Genomic DNA, 22,045 nt, shown 5'->3' on the forward strand with positions numbered 1-22,045 from the left:
CTGCTTCCATCAAACAGCAGGTAATATTTATATCAAGGTACACAAATCAGCATGACTGAAATCAGCATCCTTCTCACAAAGACTGTTTTTGGCTGGGTTACATCTCCTGGCAGATGCACCGTGGAACGCGGCAGCTCTTGTTCTCAGCTTTTGCTTGTTTTTTTCTTAGACACAACGAGTTGCCCAACAAAAAACTCCTTGCTAGGCCTGAAAAACAAGACTCACCTTTGCTCCTGGTTTCTGCAAAGCAGAAGCCTGATACACTGGTGCAGCGTGGTCCAGCTGGACTGGTGAGTCAGAAGAGCCAAGAGATACGGGCGGAAGGAGGGCATCTGGGACCCTGCCTGAAAGGACCAAATAAGGAAGAGATGTAATAAACAGAACCTTTCTGTGAGGTGGATGTAGGAGATACTACATATATTACAGAAGGATGACGATCCAGGCAGGCAGACAGCACAGAATACAACACATGGATTTAGGATTGAACTGTAGTACTTTCTAACAGAACACAGCATCAGCCGTTTCTTAGCTTCGGCATGGCACTTCTGGGCAAGCTATTTATCTGTCTGCAAAAATACCAGTGAAAACACAGCTGGCTCGGCTGTTATGGGACTATGTTGTATCTGTAATGCACTTTGAAGTCCTGAAAAGAGCACAGCTGAGGAAATATAAAGATAAGATGAAACATAAGCCTTGAACTGAGAAGGATGCACCAGAATTCCCCTCCTAGTCAGCCCATACTGCTCTGCAACTGGTATAGCAACATGTGGCAAAACACAGAACTACCCCTTCCCTGCTTCCAGTGCAGGTCACTACCCCAGAAAGGTGGTTTCAGCACAGTAGTTCCTCTACCCAACAACTCTTACTTTGTTCCAGGAGAACAGTAGCTTCTGCTGAAGATCAGGGCAGCTGCTGATCACCTCTGGGTCCAACATCTCCAGCCAGTCATTAAGAAGGCCAGAGGAGGGCCCTAGCCAAGCTGCTTCAGTACTGAGGAGAAAATAAAGCCAGCATCAGTGGTGATGTCATGAACCCTGACCTACCAGTGAATTCCCACCATTGCCTAGGCTCACCTGCAACTGTCCAGCTCCTTCTTCACTGGAGTTTCTTCTTTGTCTTGGAGCAACAAGGAGCTCACCACAGCAATTGGTTTCATGGCAGGAAACCTGGCAGTGGTCTCAACAGTAGCTGAGAAGAGGACTGTCAGGAGTTCCTCCAAGTACGGAGAGTGAGTTTCAATCAGACCTTGAAGGACTAGCAGAGGGAGAAAGATGTCACTCATTAAATTCAGGATGTGGTGAGAGCTATGGAACCTTATAAGAGTGTATCATGAAGGCAATCAGTCCAGCATTCCTGAAAGCCTGGTTCAGTAAGGAACAGGGAAGCCATTTTTATCTGGAATAGTAGGCTTCCATTTCTCATTTTGTAAGCGGAAACCAGCAGTTTGCCAAGAGACTTAATCCCAGCCCCAGATCAGTTTATAAACCCACATACCAGTGCAGGGGAAAGAGGTGATACAAGATAGGACCAAGTTTAGATCAATTCACATTTTCTGATCCAGGCAGAAGGCAGCTTCCCACAGCCTGCACAGTAGGCACTCCCTTGCTGGACTGGAAGTTCAACCTGCTGCTGCAACAGGGAAGGAGAGCAGAAGGACAGCCATACCTTTGCTGATGAGATCCGGCTCCACATTACACTTCTCTCCTGATTTCAGGGTTGCAATGATGGCACGTACCGTGGAGCTGATCAAGTCAGGGTCATGACGGAAAGTCAGAGCTTCTGTGAGGTGCAAGAAGCCACCTCGAACTGCAAAGAAATCACAGCATTGGCATCACAGGGCCAAGCCAGCCCCCACATCAGGCTTCCCTTCTACAGATGCCCCATGTAGCTCCAGGGCACAATTACTCAAACATACAAACACACTACACTCTACTGCCATTTTATTCCCACCAAAACCCTTGACAGCTCTTCTCCATGTTACAGGGACATGTGGCTAAGAGAAAACTATATAAGCACAAACCCATTTCCATGCCTAAGCTCTTGGTTATAGACTCCTCCTCCCAACAGATGGCAGATGATAAACAACTCTATAAGTGACCTTGTTCCAGAGGTATTCTTGCACGCTCACCTTTCAGGACTACAGCTAGCACAGAATTCCTGGCCTGAGCAATTGGAAGTTTTCCCTGAAAGATCTGCTGTGCTTGGTGAGATGCTACCAGGTATGTACTGCAAACCTTCAGAGCTAAGTCACTTGTTTGCATCCTCAGAGAGTTTATAAAAACCTCTCTTCGCTACTCTTAAGCATACCTCTCTAAAAGGCACCGCAGTTTCTGCTCTGGGTGCAATTTTGTTTCTGTCCCTTTCTTGTCCCACTTTGTGCACTCTGAGTCACATAAGCTGCACAATGCCCGTACCATCACTTATCCTGTGCCTTGAGGAGTATTGCACAGCAAAGGCCTTCAGCTGAGCACGCAGAGGACCATCTTCCACCGCAGGGTTCTCCAACCACTGCAGCATCTGCATGAGGACTTTGAAGAAGAGCGAGGAGAAGGCAGTGTCTTGTGGCATGCAGCGCTGGGGAGTGCAGCAAAAGAGACTTGCTTATACATACTTCAAGAATACAACAAAGATAGCAGGAAAGGTGCAGATAATGGCACATACTGCCAAAGATACATAGAACACACCTACTCTGATGGACCATAGCTCACTCGAAGGCAGCGGCTTCTAGGGTACAAATGCAAGGCAGAAGACTCAGTTGCGCACACAATACCTCTCCTAGCATAACTAAGGGTAACTTTGTGCCTTCTTTCATCATGATGAAAGGAATGAGATATTTCACTGGATAAATCTCAGTCTGCTCTCATGATTTCTTTAAGGAATTACAGGCTTCAGCCCTCAAGTTGTCTGCAAATGCCCTGGCTTGCAAGACATGTCCATGCTACAAACCAGCAGAGACTAGAGATCCCAAAACCAACAGAGACCCACAGCTGCAAATCCACAGCGCTGCACAGTTACCAGACAAGGTAAGGTACACCTAACCCTGCACGTAAGCCCCAATTCTCAGCAGTGCTATGCTAATGTGGCCAGCCTGCATCCAGATGCTTATGTCCAGGCAACCTGAGTCCCTCTGTGTCATGCTCCCCAGGCTCCACTTCCAGCATTAGACAGGTAGAGGGTCTGCACATAGCAGAGCAGATGCACTGCAGACTTCCTGCTTCCTCCTCACCCCTCTTTGTTAAATGCTACAAAGATTCTCATCTTACACCACTCACCTGATACTGGTACAACTGGCGCATCAGTGGGCAGGAGATGAAGTGGTTACGATGCATTGCCATCACCAACGCACCACTGTGTGGCGAGTTCATCAGTGCAGCTACTGCCTGGAGAAGTCGTGCTGTGATCCCAGTCACCTGTGTGTTCCCTTGGCGGATGCGAGCCAGTTCCTGCCCCAGGGCCTGCTGTAATGCCAGGGCAAGCGGGCGCAGGTTTGAATTCTGCCATCGTGGGTCTGGATTTAGTGGGAAAAGCTGGTAGGATACAGAAGGGAGTAAGTTTATGAGAGAAAATGAAAGGACTTGCTATACCATAAACATCCTCAGGCAGAGGACTGATTTACCTTGTACAATTATACTGACTGTGGGCTAACTGGAACCTTCTGATACAGCTTTTTCAGTATTTTAGCGCCTGCTACAGGAACATACGCAGCATCTATGCAACCCCAACATGACTATCAACACTGATACTGTGGGGGAATCACTATACTACCCAAATACAGGCAACCAACTTGGCCAATTAATTCCCTGTAGGCTCCTTCTGGAGTCAATGGAGAGAGGGAGGCTCTGCAAGCAGACAAGCCAGAGTACAAATGCTATTTGCACACAGCTTTTCTGCCAAGGCCCTGCAAGCATTTCACAAATCCTCCATCCACTGCTGAGAGGAAAAGCACTATACACAGAACAAACAAGGTACAGGGACGGTAACATGCTAGTAGGCACTGACAGTATTACGCATGATCAAAAGCCACATCATGTTCAAACTACAAGAAAAAAAATCCTTCCAGTATCAATTCCACCGGGTGTAATGGCACAGCCTCATTGCATGCAGGGCTTTCATAGTTATTGCCTGCAAACACTGCAGGAGGAAGGGGTTGGAAGATGCAAGTATAAGAGAAACAGATTCTGTAAAGCTGCTGCAGGGAAGCAGCTGATCAGCTAGAGGTTATAGCAGTACCTGCAGAAAGATGCCTGCCAGATCATCTTCTGGGCCCAGAACCCGGACCTGGCTTAAGGCCCGGATTCGGCTCTGGCCTTGAGAGTTCTCAGGACTAGATTTTGACCTTGCAGTCTCAGCGCTGTCTGCAAGAGGAATAAAAGAAAAGAGAGAAAAATGCCATTATGGTAGCTAGCTAGCATCTGGAGCCCCAACACTGAATCACCTTCAGCTTTACAGTCTCTAACTACTGAGGAATTCAGCAGCTTTTCTCTCGAGGCCAAGCAAAACCTATTTTTCCATATCACTCAACAACTCATTGTAGTAAACTCTAAAAATATTGGAATGTCTCCCTTTGCCAGGAGTGGAAAACTCTAGCAAGGACTGGTGTCTAACTGTAGCTTGCTGATATATTGCAACACAACCCTTTTGAAGACAGCTTTTGCTGTCCCCTCTCAACAGCAATGGAGGAAAAAAGGTTGGAAGATGACTGGTATTCAGAAGTTCAGGCTATCCCAGGCAGTACCTCGGCGGGCTGGTAAAGAGGCAGTGAGCAGGGAGTGGAAAGTCTGGCCTCCTGTCGCTCCTCTCTCATGCTGAACCTCCACAAGGTGAGCCATGTAGTCTGAAAAACAAAAAAATATGAACACTTCATCATCTCGCCCTCTTTAGTAAAGCACAACAGAATTGATTGCTGTTCGTACAGTTCCCACAGTGAAGAGAATCTGATGTTCCTATGGACTTTGTAAACACGATGCTTTTAAGCCTTGTTTCTTTTACAAGGTAGCCTCCAAATTACTTTTTAGACTCTCTCCAATCCAATCCACAAAATCCTCCTCTATTTCAGGAAATAACAGCCAAGGGCCATCCAAACAAGCTCTAGGGAGGTGTCTACAGTGACAACAGGCTGCCAAAGCAGCCTGTGCACAGAGTTTGCTAAACTAGTTTGGATTTTTCCAAGTCACAGGAGATACTTGTGAAAAGTGTTCAAGAAAGTCAAATGCCTAGTCAGCCTCATATGAAACTCTTACTCTTGTCCATGATGTTCTGCTCCAGCGTCTGTGGGTCATGAGATACTGCCTGATCCAGATACTGCAGAAGTTTGCTCATGCTGGAAACTGGGATTCCAAAGGACTGAACAAAGAGAAGCAGCTGCTGCGGCTCCAGGTCCTGCAGGGCTGAAATATACAAACATCAAGTCCTCAGACCTCTGAACTGCCCACAGAGGGTCATCTTTATTACCTGATCTTTGTGTTTTTGGCTGGACCAACAGTGACACATTAATGACAGGACTGCAGAGAGCCTGAAGCCAGAAGTCTAACAGCTGCCTACTATATTTTCTTTCCTCTGCACATCATTGCCTTCTTATTGCATCTTCCAGTTAATTCACTCACTGGCTAATTTGATCTTCTGTTTAATTTGATCAAAACCTCAGGAACCCAATAATTCGTATTAAAAAATAACTTCCACCCTACCTGTTGATGGCTGCAGGCAGGAATTATTGAATAATTCAATCACTGGCTATAGAGAGCTGTCATTTAATTAGCAAGAAAGGGACAAAAGCTCTGAATACCAAGAAGAAAAAGAGCACTGATGAGCTGTGCAAGGACAAAAGTAACTACAGGTATAGCTTACATCCTTCAGACACTGCTTTCCACATTGCAAGCACAGCATGCATGCCCTATGGAACCAGTGCTGTGCCTGTTGTCTGGTAACTGCATAGCTTAGTTCAATCTGAATTGTTGTAACAAAGATGGGATTCCAATTCAGAGTCTCCCATTTTGTTTAAAATACACAGAAAACGCAATATCCAGACAGACTCACTCCCCTACTTTAAAATTAATAGTGACTGCATATAAAAGCTAGCAAGATTCAGCACTTGGATCAGAGTGGGAGGAACTGCCTTCCATACTGCAGTAAGGAGCCCTACCAAAGGCCCTGACCTCCTCTTCAGTCTCAGCTTTCACTGAGTTCTGCTCTTAATGCTGTGGGGATTAACCTGTGGGGTCTGATGGTTAGCGAGGTTGTATCCCTTCTCAAACCCTTGGTACATGAACTATGCATCATGGCTGAGTAGGGAATCACCCTGGGGCATCCCACAACATCCCCTGCCCAGAATCAGCTCATATTCTGTACATCTGTTTAACAGTCCTACAGGACATAGCAAAGAATCTATTGTATGTTTAGATTGTGACTGTCACAAAATCCAGAGACACACTGCTTTCTAAATCCAAGCTGCCTGCTCAGCTGCAGCATCTGCAGTGACTGATGGCCCCACCCAAAGGCATCCAAGTAGGATGGCTGGGCACACAGAGGACTTGAGCAGGGAAGCCTCTCCCTTTCCTTTCAGGAGGGTCTGAAACACCAACAAACATCCCACAGGCTCACCTGCATCCACAAGACGTGGGACCTCAGAGCGGATCATACGCAGCTTTAGCCAGTCGGGGAGCAGCAGAGCCTCCTCTGAGGTGTCAACCAGAAAAGCAGTAGGAAGGGGCTTTTTCTCCGGGAACCATATATCCAGTAAGGTATAAAAATCACCATCCCCTGCTTAAGAGTGGATACAAAATTTATCTCCCATGTCCATAAGCACCTAGAACACCCTGCCCTTCTCTATACAAATCAATACACCAGAACACTTTATTGTTCGATGGTCAGACACAACTTGGGAATAAACAATATCAAGTGGAAATGTGAACTACATGTCTGAGTGCCCAGTTCTCACACTACAGTAAGTCTGAGTCCTTCTTGTTTAGCAGGGAGGGACACCCCATCATTTTAATATTTCCTCCTGTCTGCAAAAGGCAAAAAAATAAGCCTGCAAATCCTTCATTCTGTGCAACAATATTCTGACAGATCTTACAGCTACAGACAAGTACTGCAAGGTACAAGCCTGTGAGTAGAATGATTAACATCAGCCTGACCTCTTAGGAGATGGCAGATAGAGGAAAGGCTCTCTGTATTGTCCATGACCCCTTGAATAAATCTGAGCACACTTCACTAACCTTGAGGTGGCCCTAGTGTCAGGAGAATAACCATGGCATGAACCACAAGGATGTGCATAGTGGCTGTTTCCCCACTAGTCCAACGAAGGAACACCTGATCCTGGGACTCTGACTGGAAAAAGGCAGGAAAAAAAACAGGATTAACAAAGGTGTGGAGAGAAAGGAGAATGAGATCTGTGAGATACAGGTGAAAGGAGAACATGAGAATGAACAAATTTAGTCAGATCAAAGTTCCACCTAGCCCAATATCTCCAACACTGGCCACAAAAGATACTCAAGGAAAAGTTAAAAAAGCATTTTACATACACATACACTTGGCTCTGATATTATGCCAACATCCAGTTATTTTCAGATCACGGAATTCTTGAGTCAGACATGATTTATACATATTTAGTAATCCACAAAGGGCGTCTCTTTTGTTAACTTGTCCGGTTTCTTTTACCTGCTTAAGAAATGCAGGGAGGCACTCACCCAGCTGTACACCTCCTCGCCCTCCTTACTCTGCCGCATGCGTTTGATGTAGCGAGAAAAGATGGAGAGAAGAGCAACAAGCACTGCATCTGATTCAGCACAGTACGAGAGCTTCGAGAAGAGGTGAGACATGATAGTAGAGCGCTCCACTATGAGTCGGGCTACATCCTGCAAGGCAAAAAGATCCGTGAAGTCTTTACTGAACAACACAGCCAGGTCCTCCTGTTTCATTGTGTCACATTCTCCAGTTTCCATCATCAGCCCAGTTAACACCACTCTGGAGATCAAGGTGTAGAGTCAGGAGTAGAACTGTCACAACAGGGAAAATGCCAGTGCTTTGCATGCATCTTATGATACCTTACAGTGTCCCCAGTTGTAGCACAGCTGCATTCTGATGCATCCCATTACAAAGTGAGCATTTACCTAGTAAAAATCTGCATTTCTCTCAAGAAACAGATCTGCTGACTCTTATAGTTTAACCTTCTCCAGGTATCTAAATAGATCTACGGAAGTAGAAGGAGCATATGAGCCTTAAAAGCAATGAAAAAAGCACCCAGAGATAGAAAAATGAAATAAATCATTGTTTAAAAAAAATTACCCAAACCTTTTTTAAAAATTAAAAAAAAAAAAAAAAAATCAGAAATCTAATGTTGGTTACAGGAGAGTGCATATCCCACCACTAAGGTTCCTGACTTCCCATTCTCTCCCCAGATACATGTGACGGCAGGTTTAGCACCTGCTTACTTGTGAAACACTGCCGTGTGGTGGGATTTCTTTCAAACCACTATCCACTCTTGCATTCCCCATACCATCTGAGATGTGCTGCTGGACTAGAGGTTATTGCTCCGATATCATTTCACAATATGAAACCAAAGATACAGGTTGCCTTCCAATACATACGCAGAAACACAAACACACAGTTATCAGATTCACATGCTCCCCAAAACCTCATCCTGCTGCTACAGCAAGTCACATGCCTACCACTGCCCTGAGACATGCCAGGTCTCCCCCATGCAATCCCTCTGTCCTAGCAACCTGGCTTCTCACCAGAGCAAGGTCATTGTGCTGTCCCTGCTCCTCCACTGGGGCATGCTGGGAGAGGTACACCAAATAAGCACTGATGGTCTGTGGGTCTGTCTCCATATGGATGGCCTAGAATAAGAATTCCTCTCATTAGAAATCAGGATTTAATGAAAAGAAGCATCAACATAAGAAAAATTCTTCTGCAAGCATATAAACATGTTGATATCACACCCACATGCAGTTTGCTCAGATTTGTTTTAGCACGAGTAGGACAAAGAATAAGCTGGTCATTTACCCCTTCCAGCTACTAACACCTACCTGTTGCAAGGCAAGAGCTGTTGTTGCTCTAACACTGTCAAACAGGGGCAGCCTCGGGAGGTCTCTCAGCAGCCACTGATATCCCTGCAGCAGTTCAGAATCGCCAGAGTCTTCTTCCATGGGGTGATCTTTCTCCTCTCCATCACGCAGTCCCCCTTCTGACAGCACCAGAGACAGGCCCTGCAGAAGTCAGACAGACACAGCTGTTGCATTTGAACCCATAGCTGGACCACTAGTTTCACACCAGTGAATATAATAGAAACAAGCTTCAAACATCATGGAACAATCCAAACGCAGCACACAACAGGTTTCATATATAATGTGTTTGCTTGACAGCTACCCTGCTTGAAGTTTCAGTCTTCTCTAAGCATCAGCTTTGAGCTCTGCAATTCTGCTTGCCTTGACTATGATCTAGAGCACCAGACACTCACTCATTTACATTCCCCACAGACAACAGCTGCTGCCAATTACTCCATGTAGCACATGATCTGCTGAGTCTACACCTGAACTTCACAGGAAACATAGCAAAATCCAGCTCTATCTTAAGAAAAGTACTACTTGGCTGTTGAACAAAGAAGGCTTCTGAGCAGCAGGGAGTAGAAGTGTATTTGATGGGTTTGGAGATTGAGACAAGTTACTGAAGAAGGATGACATGAAACAATTTCACTGTGCTGGCTCTGGACTCATGAGAATCTCGGACTCTGCCCTCAGCTTCTGACAAACCCTAGTCAAGAAGATTTTCATTTTGCTCACCTTCATGGCCAGGACCCGTGAGGCCACCTGGGAGGAACTCAGGCGTCGCAGGAAATAATCAAGCACCTCGCAGGTTGTCTGCTCATCTGCTTTGGGACCCAACAGCAAGTCTTGCAACCGTCCAAGCAACTGCCTTTGTTTCTGTTGCCTCTGTGGAGCGAGAAGTTGGCCATTCCAGTGAAATCAAATCTGGGATGCACAGAAAGTAGGTAACAGAAGTGATCCCCAGAGACTATTCACCTGGCGTTTCTTGGCACGCTGCTCCTTACTCTCACCCTCCTCCTCTTCTTCACCTGAGGTCGACTCATCAGCAGCATCATGAAGCAGGAACTCACAAAGGCACTGCACAGGTAGGACATCCAAGGAGCCCTCGCTGGACTGAACCAGATCTGCCAGCCATGGCATTGACTGTGATGAGGCCTAGGAAGCAGGAGAATAGCAATGCAATATCAGCAGAACATAGATGTGGCACACTGATCATTTAATTCCTGAGCAGTATACCACCTTCCCCTGCATCTTACTTAGCTTCCTTTTGCCCCTCACTCTGCTCAAGTTTCACAGACAAGGGGTCAGATCCCAACATAGCTATGCCATCAAGGGAGCCCACCTGTCTTTGAATGATGTTGAGAAGAAAGTCAGGATGACGACTGCGACACAGGAGGTGGCCCAAGCGAAGTGACTGGTTCAGGCTTTTCACCTGCTCCAGGACATGTGGTGGAGGTCTGCGTGGGGGGCCCCTGTGAGAGAAACAAGAAGTTATCCACAGCCAGACATACTTCACTCTGGTGTTGACAAGGATCAGTCAGTTCAGTCGTGCATGAGGGCCACATGCAGGTGGCAACAGAAGGACAAAGACCAAATGTGACACATATCCCATGGGCTACCAAATCTCAGGGCTCTTCTTGCCCACATCAACCACCTTATGAGCAGCAGGGTTTCCTGACTAGCATTAAGTGGGATTTCACGATAGTGCCAGACTGCAGAAGGCTACTTACTGAGGGTCCAGACTTGTCAGCTGGGACAGCAAGAGGCTGCTGCTCTCTGTAATCGTTTGTTTTGTGGATGCAGCAGCCAGATGACCCTCAAATGCAAGAATCTCCTGTTTTTCTCTCTGGGAGATCTGAAGTTCACGATTAATCATCTCTGTGCGTGTCTCCTCATCCGTCAAGGTACATTGAGGATAGGAATAATTACTGAGAAAATAAGTTAAAAAAATAAAATGGTTATCTTGGCCTATTCAAAAATCACAAACCACAGTCAGAAAGTCCCCAGGACCTCGGCTCCATTAGGCAACATATTAAAAACAAGGCAGCTTCCCAACAGGGCCAGGGAGACCGAGACCTTTTCAGCAAGGCACATCACAGTCATCCCTCCCTTTTTCTCAGCTTTACTCCCCTGCTTATAATATTTCTGTTGGGGGAAGGCACCTTTCCCACTCAAACTGCAGCATTACTGCCAGCCAGCTTATTTTACACCAAGGAGTGTAAAGGAAAGGAAGGAGCCGGCTGGCACAAACTTCATTCAGAAATATGTGTTTTCGGTGGTCTATTTGATTTATGTAGGGATTTAAGCATACTAACTTGGTCATGACCATCTCCATGAGCATCTTTAGAGAGGGGTACTCCTCCCATGCAGCCAGACCTGCAGCAGAGAAGGGCAATCAGGAATACAGGAAAAAAAGTGAAGGTCTTTATATATATATTCTAACACACTCCAAGATAGGGAGACACACAACAAACTCACTTTGGAAGGGCTCAACACACTCAGAGCACAGACGACGCCATTCCAGCCACATGCCAGTCCACACCCGTGCACTGTGTATTTTTGCACACACAGGGAATACGCAGTTAGTTAACTGCGATTATCTCACCAACCCAGCACATGCCTTGAACACAGGCAACCAGACCTAGCAGAAAGCACCTTGGCCAATTTTTGCAGCAGAATAGTATCCTGAGAAATGTCCACACTCACCAATATTTTCAGGATTGAATGCAGCCACTACAAGCAGGAGAGGCCAGGCTTTCCAGTAGAGAGTAGAAATAGCTAGATTGGGAGGCTGGTACCTGCAAAAGCATCAACAGATACAAGTGGTCAGATTTGGTTACTTAAGCCCATCTGAAGACTGCTTTTCTCCTTAATCATGCACTGGTTAGATTCAGCCACATCAGTTCAGTGGTTCATAAAAAAGAGAATACTCTCTCAGGAGGGACAGCAGGGTTCAGCTGAAAATTTCTAGAGCAGAAAGGTGAGAGTGCTTGCAGAGGACATGACTCAGGTCTTAATTGCTCTAGAGAAATTCCCACCTGAACATGACATTGAAAAGGTTTCCTCATGATTTTGTTATTACAAACTAATAGGGAAAAGCATCTTCAAATCTGTGAGCTAGGATTGTTAGTCACAAGGTGAAAATGAGCTAGATCACAACAAGATTGTCTAGGTGATAAGCCTTACCCTGGGGGTAGCTGGATATTCTCTGGATGGTGATAAGTGCACAGATTTAAGACGGCATCGATCAGCTGGATTCTTTCTACCCTCAGGACCTCGACATCTGGAGGAGGAGAAGAAAAGACTAAGCAAGTTATTGACCTGTCTACCTGGCTGAAAGTCCTTCAAGAAAAGCATCACAGTATAAGAATAATTGTACTTCAAGCAACTATGTTATTGTGGGCTTGTTCTCATGATATTACAGGAACAAAAACCCAACAACACTTAAAAAAAGCTACAAGTCAATATATAAGGATATCGAGCTTTTCAGGTGCAATTTGGTTTAAATTCTTAAGGGCACTTTTTTTCCCAAATGCATCCAACATGATATCTGTATCTTTTCCAGATCTCAGATTCACTGCTTACCTGAAGGAGTGTATCTGCTCAGAAGTTCTGGGGCTCAGAGGAACTAAAAATGCATTTCAACTTTGTTGCAAGTTTTCAGACTCGCTCTAACTTAACTCTGAGTCTTCCACCATTTGAAATGGCTCAGAATTTAAAGTGCTATACTGAGAGGTTGGGCACATTTTCACAGGATATTCAACAGCAAAGTCTAGCTCATTCCACTTGCACTGATCAGATCTGGATTAGACTTTTCTATTAACCAGTCAGCACTAAGAGCACATAAGATGCTTTAGAAACAAACTCTGGCAACCCCCTCAACTTTGACACAAACGCATATAGCTCAACTGAATGGACATACTCTCCAAGGATGCAGGAATTCGGACAAATGCTGAATGAATTCATAAAAGGGGTAAGAGTTAAAGCTGCTTTAGTAACTGCTATTCTGTAACACTGTTTGAAAAAAGGAATTGGGACAAGCATACAATACATGGATTAATTACTTTAACTTCCAACCCTTTTGTTTCTGCATGGCCTAAAAATTTCTATTCATTTTACAGTATGTATAAAGGACTAAATTCAATTTAAAAATGCTAACTCAAAACTTTGGGTGGTTATTCACAGTCCTTCATCCTCAACACAACCAATAGTTTCCCAAACACTCCATGACAGAAAATTAGTAACAGGGAGAAACAGTAGAAGAAAATAAGAAGCTTCTCTAGTGACACAGCAACAGCAGTATCTGTCTGGCTTTGAGCCAAATGCTTAGCCATCATGACTAAAACATGCTTTAAGTGGTGCAAAGGCTCTTTGGTACGTGGTAGGAGCCACGCCAGCCCTAGGTGGCAATAAGAGGACATGCAGACAGAAGGAACTGCTTGCTGGCTGGAGCTTTGTGCTGTCTTACCATCTGCTTGCACAGCCGCAGCCCGCTTCACCAAGTGGTCAGCAAGCTCCATGGCATCCGCAGGGCCAAGAGGAAGGTCCCGCGACAAACCGATCACAAGGATCCGCATCAGTGTGTCTTCAAGGATGGGCACCTCAGAGCACAGGCGAAGGAAGAAGCTGCGTGAGACATGAGACATCAATCATGCTTTTTTTGACAGCGACATGAGGGTTCCTGAAACCCTCCACAGACCCTAGAACTTAGCTGAGCAGAAGACAAATCACAACTTAGTTTACAACCCTTTGCCTGGTCTCCAGCTCCAAATGCAACTACCTGAAACAAATTGTTTTATGGGAATATTGCTCGCATTGTCTTGTACTTCTATACTTCAGCCTGCTTGAGTGTGCTGGTTTTGGCTGGGGTAGAGTTAATTTTCTCCATAGTAGCTGGTATCGGGCTATGTTTTGGATTTGTGCTGGAAACAGTATTGATAATACAGAGATGTTTTCATTATTGCTGAGCAGTGCTCACACAGAGTCAAGGCCTTTTCTGCTTCTCACACCACCCCACTAGCGAGTCAGCTGGGGGTACACAAGAAGTAGGGAGGGGACACAGCTAGGACAGGTGAGCCCAGCTGACCCAAGGGATATTCCAGACCATATAACATCACACTCAGCATATAAAGCTGGGGGAAGAAGGAGGAAGGGGCGGGGGGGGACATTCAGAGTTACAGCGTTTGTCTTCCCAAGTAACCGTGACGCGTGATGGAGCCCTGCTTTCTTGGAGATGGCTGAACCCCTGCCTGCCGATGGGAAGTAGTGAATGAATTCCTTGCTTTGCTTTGCTTGTGTGTGTGGCTTTTGCTTTACCTATTAAACTGTCTTTATCTCAACCCACAAGTTTTCTCACTTTTACCCTTCTGATTCTCTCCCCCATCCCACTGGGGGGAGTGAGCGAGCGGGTATGTGGTACTTCGTTGCTGGCTGGGGTTAAACCATGACATTGAGTCTGAGCTGCCTAACGTTACCCCAGTAAACCATACAGTGCAGGGCTGCCGTTCTTATAGTTACAGCATCAAGATACAGAACAGCTTGGCACAGGGAACAGGAGTGAAGGAGGAAGATGAACAGATGGAGAATGGTGCAACATCCCTCAATTTTAAGGCAATGTAACAGATTAACAAAATCTAAGCACAGTTCCAAGCCTTTCCAACACAGAGCTATATAAGGAACACCAGAAAACATCCTATTCCTCTGCCTCCAGCTACAGCAGCTCCACACCTGTACCCAGCTACAGGTGGGGCACGCACTCACTTGCGGTCACTCTCAGGGGGCCAGTTGTCCCATTTGTAGTAGGTTTCTGGCTGTTCTGTGAAGAGCACCTTGTGGAGGCTGTAGAGATGAAGACAACAGTAAATACCACCCGTGTGAAGCTCAAGAACACATTCAACAGTCCAGTCTCCCCAGCCTCCTGCTAATGCTTGCCATCCTACACATGAAGGAGCCTCCTCAGATAAGCTAGTCTAGCAACAGTAACAACATGAATTGTAACATAGAGGACTATACAGTATGGGCATTGGGCTTTTATATTTTCAGTAATATATCTCGCTTACTATTAATTCTAGCTTGACCTGCCTCGGTAATGCCTTGTACCAGACCCCAGGATACAACCTGTCCTCCAGGGGCAGGCAGAGAAGACAGCACCATCTATGGAGCCTTCAACCGTACAGCCTGAAAGAGGACATCAGACAAAAGAACAGCAAGGGCTCCACAGTGATCGTGCCTGGTCAGGTAACTGGAAACTCCCTACTGGGTGGACCCAAATAATACAAATCAGAAATATTTTCCATTATTGTCTATTTCTGGTAAGAGGATGCATCTGCAGGAATTCCTGAGAGGGAGACAGTCCCAGCCTGAATCCTGCTGAAACAGTTTCTGCTCCCTGTCTGATAAGGGGAGAAAAATCTAACCAAACCCTGGCATATGCATAGTTTTTCATATGTCATACACTGTTGGGAAAGGGACTGGTTATGCACAGCAGATTACCAGGCTGACTCTCTTACCAGTGCACATAGTCCTTTGGAGCCAGCTTGCTGATAGATGGAACGACCGTATGAAGCCACCAGACAGCATCTCTTTGGATAGCAGCAATTTGGTTCTGGAAAGAGCGCAGCACTTCCAGGTCTGAAAAACAGTCAGGTTACAAACTACGCAAGTTATCAAGGGCCCCATCAGGAGCCAAGCAGGAGATAGTGGCTGTTTGAAGAGCAGATAACAACCAGGGCTCTGAATCATCAACAATAAACTGGGAAGAGGTATATCGGACAGCCTTGAGCATCCCAGCACTGACAGTACGCGTACTTTGCTTTCTGACATGTGCTGCAACAAAACGCTGACATGTAGCGCGGACAAATTAGCGCTGTGAGAAGACAACATCTGGGCAGTCGCTTCAGTGCCACTCCAAAGGCCTGTCTTCTCAGCATTAGGTACTTGGTAATCCTTATAGCTGCCCCTCCAGGCTTGAGGCCTCGCTATACACAGTTCCCTTTCCCCAGCCTCTCAACCACTTCCATAGATATAAGAACCACCCAGCCATGCAAATGCTACATCTCCCAACTCTGTCAGTCTCACGATGATAGCAAGCACCCCCATGCCTTTATTCAGAATGGGGGCTTATACCCCCTCCTAACCCTAGCTGCAATGTTCCCCCAGCCTTAGGGGGAGATATCTACCAAGCTGCCCATCTTCAGAGGGAACCTAGGTTGTTCTGCTTACTCTTTTTCTCTCCTTTGTCCCAAGCAATTCCAGCCTCCTTCACCTGGGCTGTAATGCCCAGCATCATGGAGACAGCCAGCAGATCAGTTATGTGGATGACAAACCGCTCCTTAACAAAAAACAAACAAACAAACAGAGTGAGTTGAATCAGCAATACCCAAAGCTGCCTTCTGGAAAAACGTTTTGTCATCAAATATTACAATCATGGATGTTTGGAAATGGGATAGGGGAGCGCTGCTATGAGACACACAAATACCAACTCACTCAGATAACAAAGAGCAAAAGAAAGAATGGCCAGAAAAACAGATATAGAAGAGCCCAGTACACCACTAGTACATCCAGCAGCACAAGGGTCAAAGAAAATGGTACCTTGAATTCCATTTCTGCATACTGGGCTTCCTTCCGTTCCTGCATAAGACCCAGACAGAAGGCCTGGAAGTTGATCTCATGTTTTGTCTGTTTGATGATCTCTCGCAGCAGAGCCCGTGAAGCCCGCAGGTAATCATCCTTAGTAGTCAAAAGATCCTGGAACACCATTGCTAGGTACTGAGGCCATACAGAAGGAGAAAACTTTCAGTGCATTGTAATGTATCTGCATCCACAAAATAAAAAGACACAAGGAAACAATGCTGGTGGTATGCCTGTCCTTCAGACCCCCAGGGAGCTATAACGTTACTCTCATGAAATCTCATTACCACAAGGCTGGTCACCCAGAATGCGGGAGTTAGAAAATGCCCATGCACATTTATTCCTAACAAGTGCAATAACAGAATTTCAAAACAGCATGATACAGATCACACTGTTGTCCAGGAAAAGATTTCATTTGAGCCTCAATTCAACTGAATCTCTCCAGTGGGGTTCAGGGGTCACTGTCAGTCACGCAAGACACTACACCTACCTTCGGAGCTTGCTCTGAGCTATGCTGAAGCACAGTATACAGGATCTGCATATTGTTGGGATTTCTTGCATTTGATAGTTCGTTGAAAATCACAAACTTAATTGTGGTGCCCAGGTTATCCCTGTGCGCATTCAGCAGCTCTCTGCAAGGGAAGACCAGAGATATCGTAGCTGAAGTTCCATTGCAGCTAGACCCACTGTTTTGATTTCTCTTTGAAGTATTTAACACACAAAAGTGAAGAGGATGGAGCAGCACATATGTCCAGCAATATCAAGGGATTACTGGAAGTCTTGCAGGCCAATGAAATTCATTTAAATGTTACACAGAACACTCTGTGGTCCAAGCTGGTGTTTAAAACCACTATGCAGAGACACTGAAACCATCAAGGCCCTGGGCACATCTTCTAGAATGCTTTCTCTTCTTGTCACAGACCTGGTCACTCACTCACCTGACACACAGCATGTAGTGGTTGAGAAGGACTTTTGGCTTGAGACGAATTTTGATCAGGTTGGAGATAACTTCCATGTCCTCTGAGCTGTGGGTGTTGCAGTTCATACAGACTGACATCAGCAAGTCCTGAGCTGGCTTGGTCAACTGCAGAGGAAGAGCAGAAAGGCTACAGCCACTTGCCATCACAGATCAGAAACACAGCTGGCATATAGTATGGAGCCCTCCTGGCTGGATTCCAGACCAGATCCAGAAAAGTTGTGCTTCAACAGCTTCTATCCTTACCTTTGGATTCTGCAGCCACATCTCCAGCCTCTGCACAGCCATCTGCCGCACCTCTTTGTAGCCACAGGTTGCCGTCAGCAGTCGAAGGAGGTTCCTGGAGACATTGTCCATTGGCTGGCGCCGGTTGAGTTGGTCCCGCAGCATGTCTAGGACATATTCCTCCACACTCTCTGCGAGGTCATCATACCTGGGCCACACAAACTGCATTTATTCACTTCCACAGAACCCGGCACGGTCACACTTAGTCATGTCCAGAGATCAGCATCCTTTCTTGTTTGTGGAACACATTACAAACAAACAAAATCTACTCTTTTCTCCTGGCATCAGTTTTATCTGATGCTCAACATCCTCTAGCGAGTGCCATAGGACAACTAGTGCAGAGAGGAAGCTCCCTGCTGCAGCATTGCAGGAGTGGGTGAGCACAGACAGATCTGCCACACGGCTGCGTTGGGAGAGGAAGAGGCACTGTACCTGGGCATGAGTTGGCCCTCCTGCTCCGGGCTCATTTTCTCCTCTGCAATCAGCAGCTCACTCTGGCTGTCTTCCTCCTCTGTCATGGAAGGGTGTGGGCTACTCCCTAAGACAGACCAGCACACAGCATGCTTCATGAGACAATTCCTCTTCCTAGAGATCACTCACTCATGCTTTTATGGGTTCAGCTTCTTTCAAGGATCCCCTTCAGCAACACTGAAGGAGGCCACAACTAGTCACTTCCTCACACTGTATCACACCCAGGCACATCTACAAATTTCTTTCACTGCCTGCCCTCAAACATCCCCTAGAAATGAAAGAGCCCCAGAGAAAGGAAAAGCAATGCCTGGAACTCAAAGGCTGGTCTATGCGAGTACATACAGTAACAAACTATTCTCACCAGTCAATAAGCTCACCGGGCTCCATCCTCCCCCCACCCCTTCATTCCTGCTTCATATTCTTACCAGCACTAAGGTCCCCTCCGCTACGTCCAACTTCTCCATGCAAGAGCATGCTCTTAGGAGGCATCTTTGTGTTAAAAGCTGTTTGGATATTATCCACAAATGTCTTGCAATGAGGGCTGTCCACCCAGATGCGCTCCCCAAGGGAGTCCTCAATGTAAACCTGAAGAAGAGAACACAAGCCATGCTCAAGCCTTTCTTTTTTCTGCTTAGTTAAGAGTATTTGTGAGTTTCTCCAGTTTTTATTTATTTTCAATATACAGTTGCAAAGTAGGAAACTAGCATAACCATTGCATGGATGAAAAACAGACCAGATGACTGCGGGCAAGTCACATAAGAGCAAAAAACCAAACCATCACATCCCAAGCTCTATGGGCACCGATCCTCTCAAGCAACAAAGCTGATTAAGCTTTAGCAAACATTTTACAACAACTTCTACCACCAAAATATAGAAGCTGGTCTTTAAAAGCTTAGCCTTTTTAAATTAATGGGCTGCTTTAATCCCTACAGACAAACTAGAAAGTGAGAAGTCTCTGTGACACATATCAATACAGATTGTTGAAGGCATCTCAGAAAAGAGCAGAGCATAAGGCAAAAAAAGGCAAAGGAGGCCAAAGCATTTCAACAGCCAGTAGAGATTTTTGTTTTGGTTTTTTTTTTTTAAAAAAAAAAAAAAGTACTCTGGTTTTCTCCCTTATCAATACAGTATGGGCCCAAGTCTCCAGTTTCTGCCTCCTCCAGCTGCATTCCCCACACTGGGCAACAGGCCACTGGATAGCCCCTTCACCTGCAGCGGGAATAAATTACCTGCTGCTATCCTACCCCAACGTATGCACATTTCCCAACCCCAGCCAGTTTTAGCCAGTGTGCCCACCACCGCCTCCGTCCAGCAGAAGCACCCCTGGTTCAACAACCTTGACAAAGATCTCTGGCCAGTTCTCATCCTCTTCGTAAGCTGCCATGAGAAGGTTGCAGGCCAAGACAGACACGAGGCTATTCCCTTTGGCTTTGAAATTGATGGAGGCATCTCTTCGGAGTAGGCTGCACAGTGCCTGGAATATCATCCACAAGAAATAAAATAATAATTGAGCCATCTAGCAAGAAACCATATAGAAGAGTTTTAGAAAAAGAAATACGAATTGCAGTAGCTTGCCACAGAGGTATGGTGTTTGCAAAGACATGCTCTGGCCTGAGAGAAACTGCAACTATGTTTGCAAGTTGGCAGTAACAATACCTCAGTAAGCCCAAGAGTCCCAACAAGGCAGATCCCTCACCTCGATAACCCCTTCAGTGGCAAATATGTTTGGTTTGATTTTTGCCAAGTACATGAGGCTCAGGTACAGCGTGGTATCAGGTTTGGCTCTGTTCATTTTCAGCTGCTTCACGGCTCCACACAGCACCCCCTCAATACGGTCGTCGTTGCCTTCTGCTTCTGCTGCCTCAATTTCATCCAGCAGCACCGTGGGGACAACTGCAATCATCAACACACGGGCATCAGCTGTTACCCTCACGCAAAATAATCTGCCCCGAAACGCTGGCAGTGCCAGTCACCAGGAAAGCAAAGCGTGGACCAGCTCCCCTTTAGCTCCTGCAATGGCTTTTCCCTACCCAATTGCTATTAAAAGTTCTGGTTTACACCTGACAATACCCCTTGCTTATTTTTTGGTTGGTCCGCACTAATATACTCCTCTGCAAATGTGTCAAACACCAGAAAATGAAGTGACGCTTCAAAAAGCAAGGAACGCTCAGATCCAGAGTCTGCTAAAGAAAGACATGAATAAAATACCACAATGCAGACTCTGAGGTTTCCTCAGGGAGTCTTTCAGATGCTGCTATTAAACAGCTCTCAGGCAGGATGAACACAACCCAACGCCAACAAGACTGGAGACAAAACCGTGACTTCGACCTTAAGGACAGCACATACACTTTAGTTTGTGGGCTTCAAGAAAGGCTCCTGGGCAGAAGCTCTAGGGAATGGTAAACTGAAGTTTGCATCCTCGCTTGCCTTCTCGTCAGGAGCGCATGGAGGCCTCACCTACCTTCGATTGGGATGACAGACGGCTCCTTGATGGAGGGTGAAATGGCTCGCTTCTCCGCCACGGCCGCCTCTGCCAGGCGCCCCAGGGCGCTGAGGGGAGGCGTGGAGGAGAGCTTGGGGCGCTTGGTCAAGCCGGTCAGCCCCGCCGGACCCGCTAAGGAGGCGGCCGCGTCCCGTTTGCGCTCGGAGGGCAGCCCGGGGGCCGCCGGCTTCAGCAGGGTGACGGCGGTTTTGCCCTCGCCGCTCTGCCCCTTGGAGCCCAGCGCGATGAAGTCTCCCGGCGGCGGATGCGCTGCAAGGGGACAAGGGGCAGACGTGACACCACCGGCCCGCGGCGACCGGAGCCCCCGCGGCGACCGGAGCCCCCGCGCCCGCCGGGACCCGGATCCCCTCCCCGGGCGAGGCGGCCACCAACCCGCCAGGACTCACCGGAGGGCTTGGGCACGGCGCTGGGCCGCCGCACGGCGGCCGCCTTCGGCCGGTTCATGGTGCCGCTGAGCACAGGCCGCCGCCACCCGGAAGCGGAAATCCCACCGCCGCGCCCCGCCTCCGAGGTGGAAGCGAAGGGCGCGCGCTCCTGCCGGCGGGCCGCGGCGGCACCTCCCGCCCCGCCCCGTCGGACAGCGCCCCCTGGTGGCGGGAGGGCGCGGCGCGGGAGGCAGTGACTCCCCCCCCCGTGGCGGGGGACTGGGGGGGGGGGAACTGCACCCCGGGGTGGGATGTGGGGGGAGATGGGGGGGGTCTGGGGTCAGGGAGAGGGTTGGGGGCGTGGGGGGGCTTTGGGGGGAGGCTGAGGACAGAGAGGGACCGGGACCGGGGTGGGGGGCTGACATTGGGGGGCTGTTTTGGGGCTGGAGGGGCTGAGATTGGGGGGCTGTTTTGGGGCACTGGGATCGGGGTCGGGGGGAGGTCTGGGATCAGAGAGGAGCTTGGGTTGGGGCTGAAACTGAGCAGCTGAGATTGGGGGGGGTGAAATCAGGAGGGCCGAGATCAGGGACTGAAATTGGGGGGCCCCACAGCAACCGGCCACGCCCCAATCCCACCCCCCCATCATCCCCCAATCCCCCCCCCCATGCCACCAGCCCCGTCCCCACGTCACGCTCCCAGGACAAGCTCTCCACGTGCCTTTATTGCAGTAGGGACCGAGGGCACCCACACCTCGACACCTACCACCCACCCG

The 22,045-nt window shown here is 47.5% G+C and overlaps 1 protein-coding gene across 2 annotated transcripts in view; it reads right to left on the minus strand.

The window, feature by feature from the left end:
- INTS1 (integrator complex subunit 1) overlaps positions 1-21,386 on the minus strand; it is a 30,166-nt gene extending 8,780 nt beyond the window's left edge. The window contains exons 1-35 of one of the 2 annotated variants that reach the window (XM_069810244.1): positions 21,295-21,386; positions 20,867-21,157; positions 20,102-20,298; positions 19,742-19,879; positions 18,831-18,990; positions 18,367-18,472; positions 17,896-18,082; positions 17,612-17,757; positions 17,164-17,305; positions 16,635-16,811; positions 16,266-16,374; positions 15,554-15,674; positions 14,805-14,882; positions 13,513-13,670; positions 12,231-12,327; positions 11,751-11,842; positions 11,360-11,420; positions 10,775-10,972; positions 10,387-10,516; positions 10,020-10,199; positions 9,780-9,929; positions 9,027-9,206; positions 8,733-8,837; positions 7,686-7,853; positions 7,215-7,326; positions 6,598-6,756; positions 5,241-5,387; positions 4,736-4,834; positions 4,231-4,355; positions 3,273-3,527; positions 2,415-2,574; positions 1,666-1,806; positions 1,074-1,254; positions 867-990; positions 226-344 (exon numbers count right to left, since the gene is read on the minus strand). In XM_069810244.1, the coding sequence (XP_069666345.1) occupies positions 226-344; positions 867-990; positions 1,074-1,254; positions 1,666-1,806; positions 2,415-2,574; positions 3,273-3,527; positions 4,231-4,355; positions 4,736-4,834; positions 5,241-5,387; positions 6,598-6,756; positions 7,215-7,326; positions 7,686-7,853; positions 8,733-8,837; positions 9,027-9,206; positions 9,780-9,929; positions 10,020-10,199; positions 10,387-10,516; positions 10,775-10,972; positions 11,360-11,420; positions 11,751-11,842; positions 12,231-12,327; positions 13,513-13,670; positions 14,805-14,882; positions 15,554-15,674; positions 16,266-16,374; positions 16,635-16,811; positions 17,164-17,305; positions 17,612-17,757; positions 17,896-18,082; positions 18,367-18,472; positions 18,831-18,990; positions 19,742-19,879; positions 20,102-20,298; positions 20,867-21,157; positions 21,295-21,352 (5,051 nt within the window). In that variant the 5' untranslated portion in view covers positions 21,353-21,386. Of the gene's footprint in view, positions 1-225; positions 345-866; positions 991-1,073; positions 1,255-1,665; positions 1,807-2,414; positions 2,575-3,272; positions 3,528-4,230; positions 4,356-4,735; positions 4,835-5,240; positions 5,388-6,597; positions 6,760-7,214; positions 7,327-7,685; positions 7,854-8,732; positions 8,838-9,026; positions 9,207-9,779; positions 9,930-10,019; positions 10,200-10,386; positions 10,517-10,774; positions 10,973-11,359; positions 11,421-11,750; positions 11,843-12,230; positions 12,328-13,512; positions 13,671-14,804; positions 14,883-15,553; positions 15,675-16,265; positions 16,375-16,634; positions 16,812-17,163; positions 17,306-17,611; positions 17,758-17,895; positions 18,083-18,366; positions 18,473-18,830; positions 18,991-19,741; positions 19,880-20,101; positions 20,299-20,866; positions 21,158-21,294 lie in introns of both variants that reach the window. The other variant, XM_069810243.1, reaches the window with a different exon arrangement.
- Positions 21,387-22,045: the final 659 nt, after the last annotated feature.

This window comes from Haliaeetus albicilla, chromosome 22 (assembly GCF_947461875.1).
Source record: "Haliaeetus albicilla chromosome 22, bHalAlb1.1, whole genome shotgun sequence".
NCBI lineage: Eukaryota > Metazoa > Chordata > Aves > Accipitriformes > Accipitridae > Haliaeetus > Haliaeetus albicilla.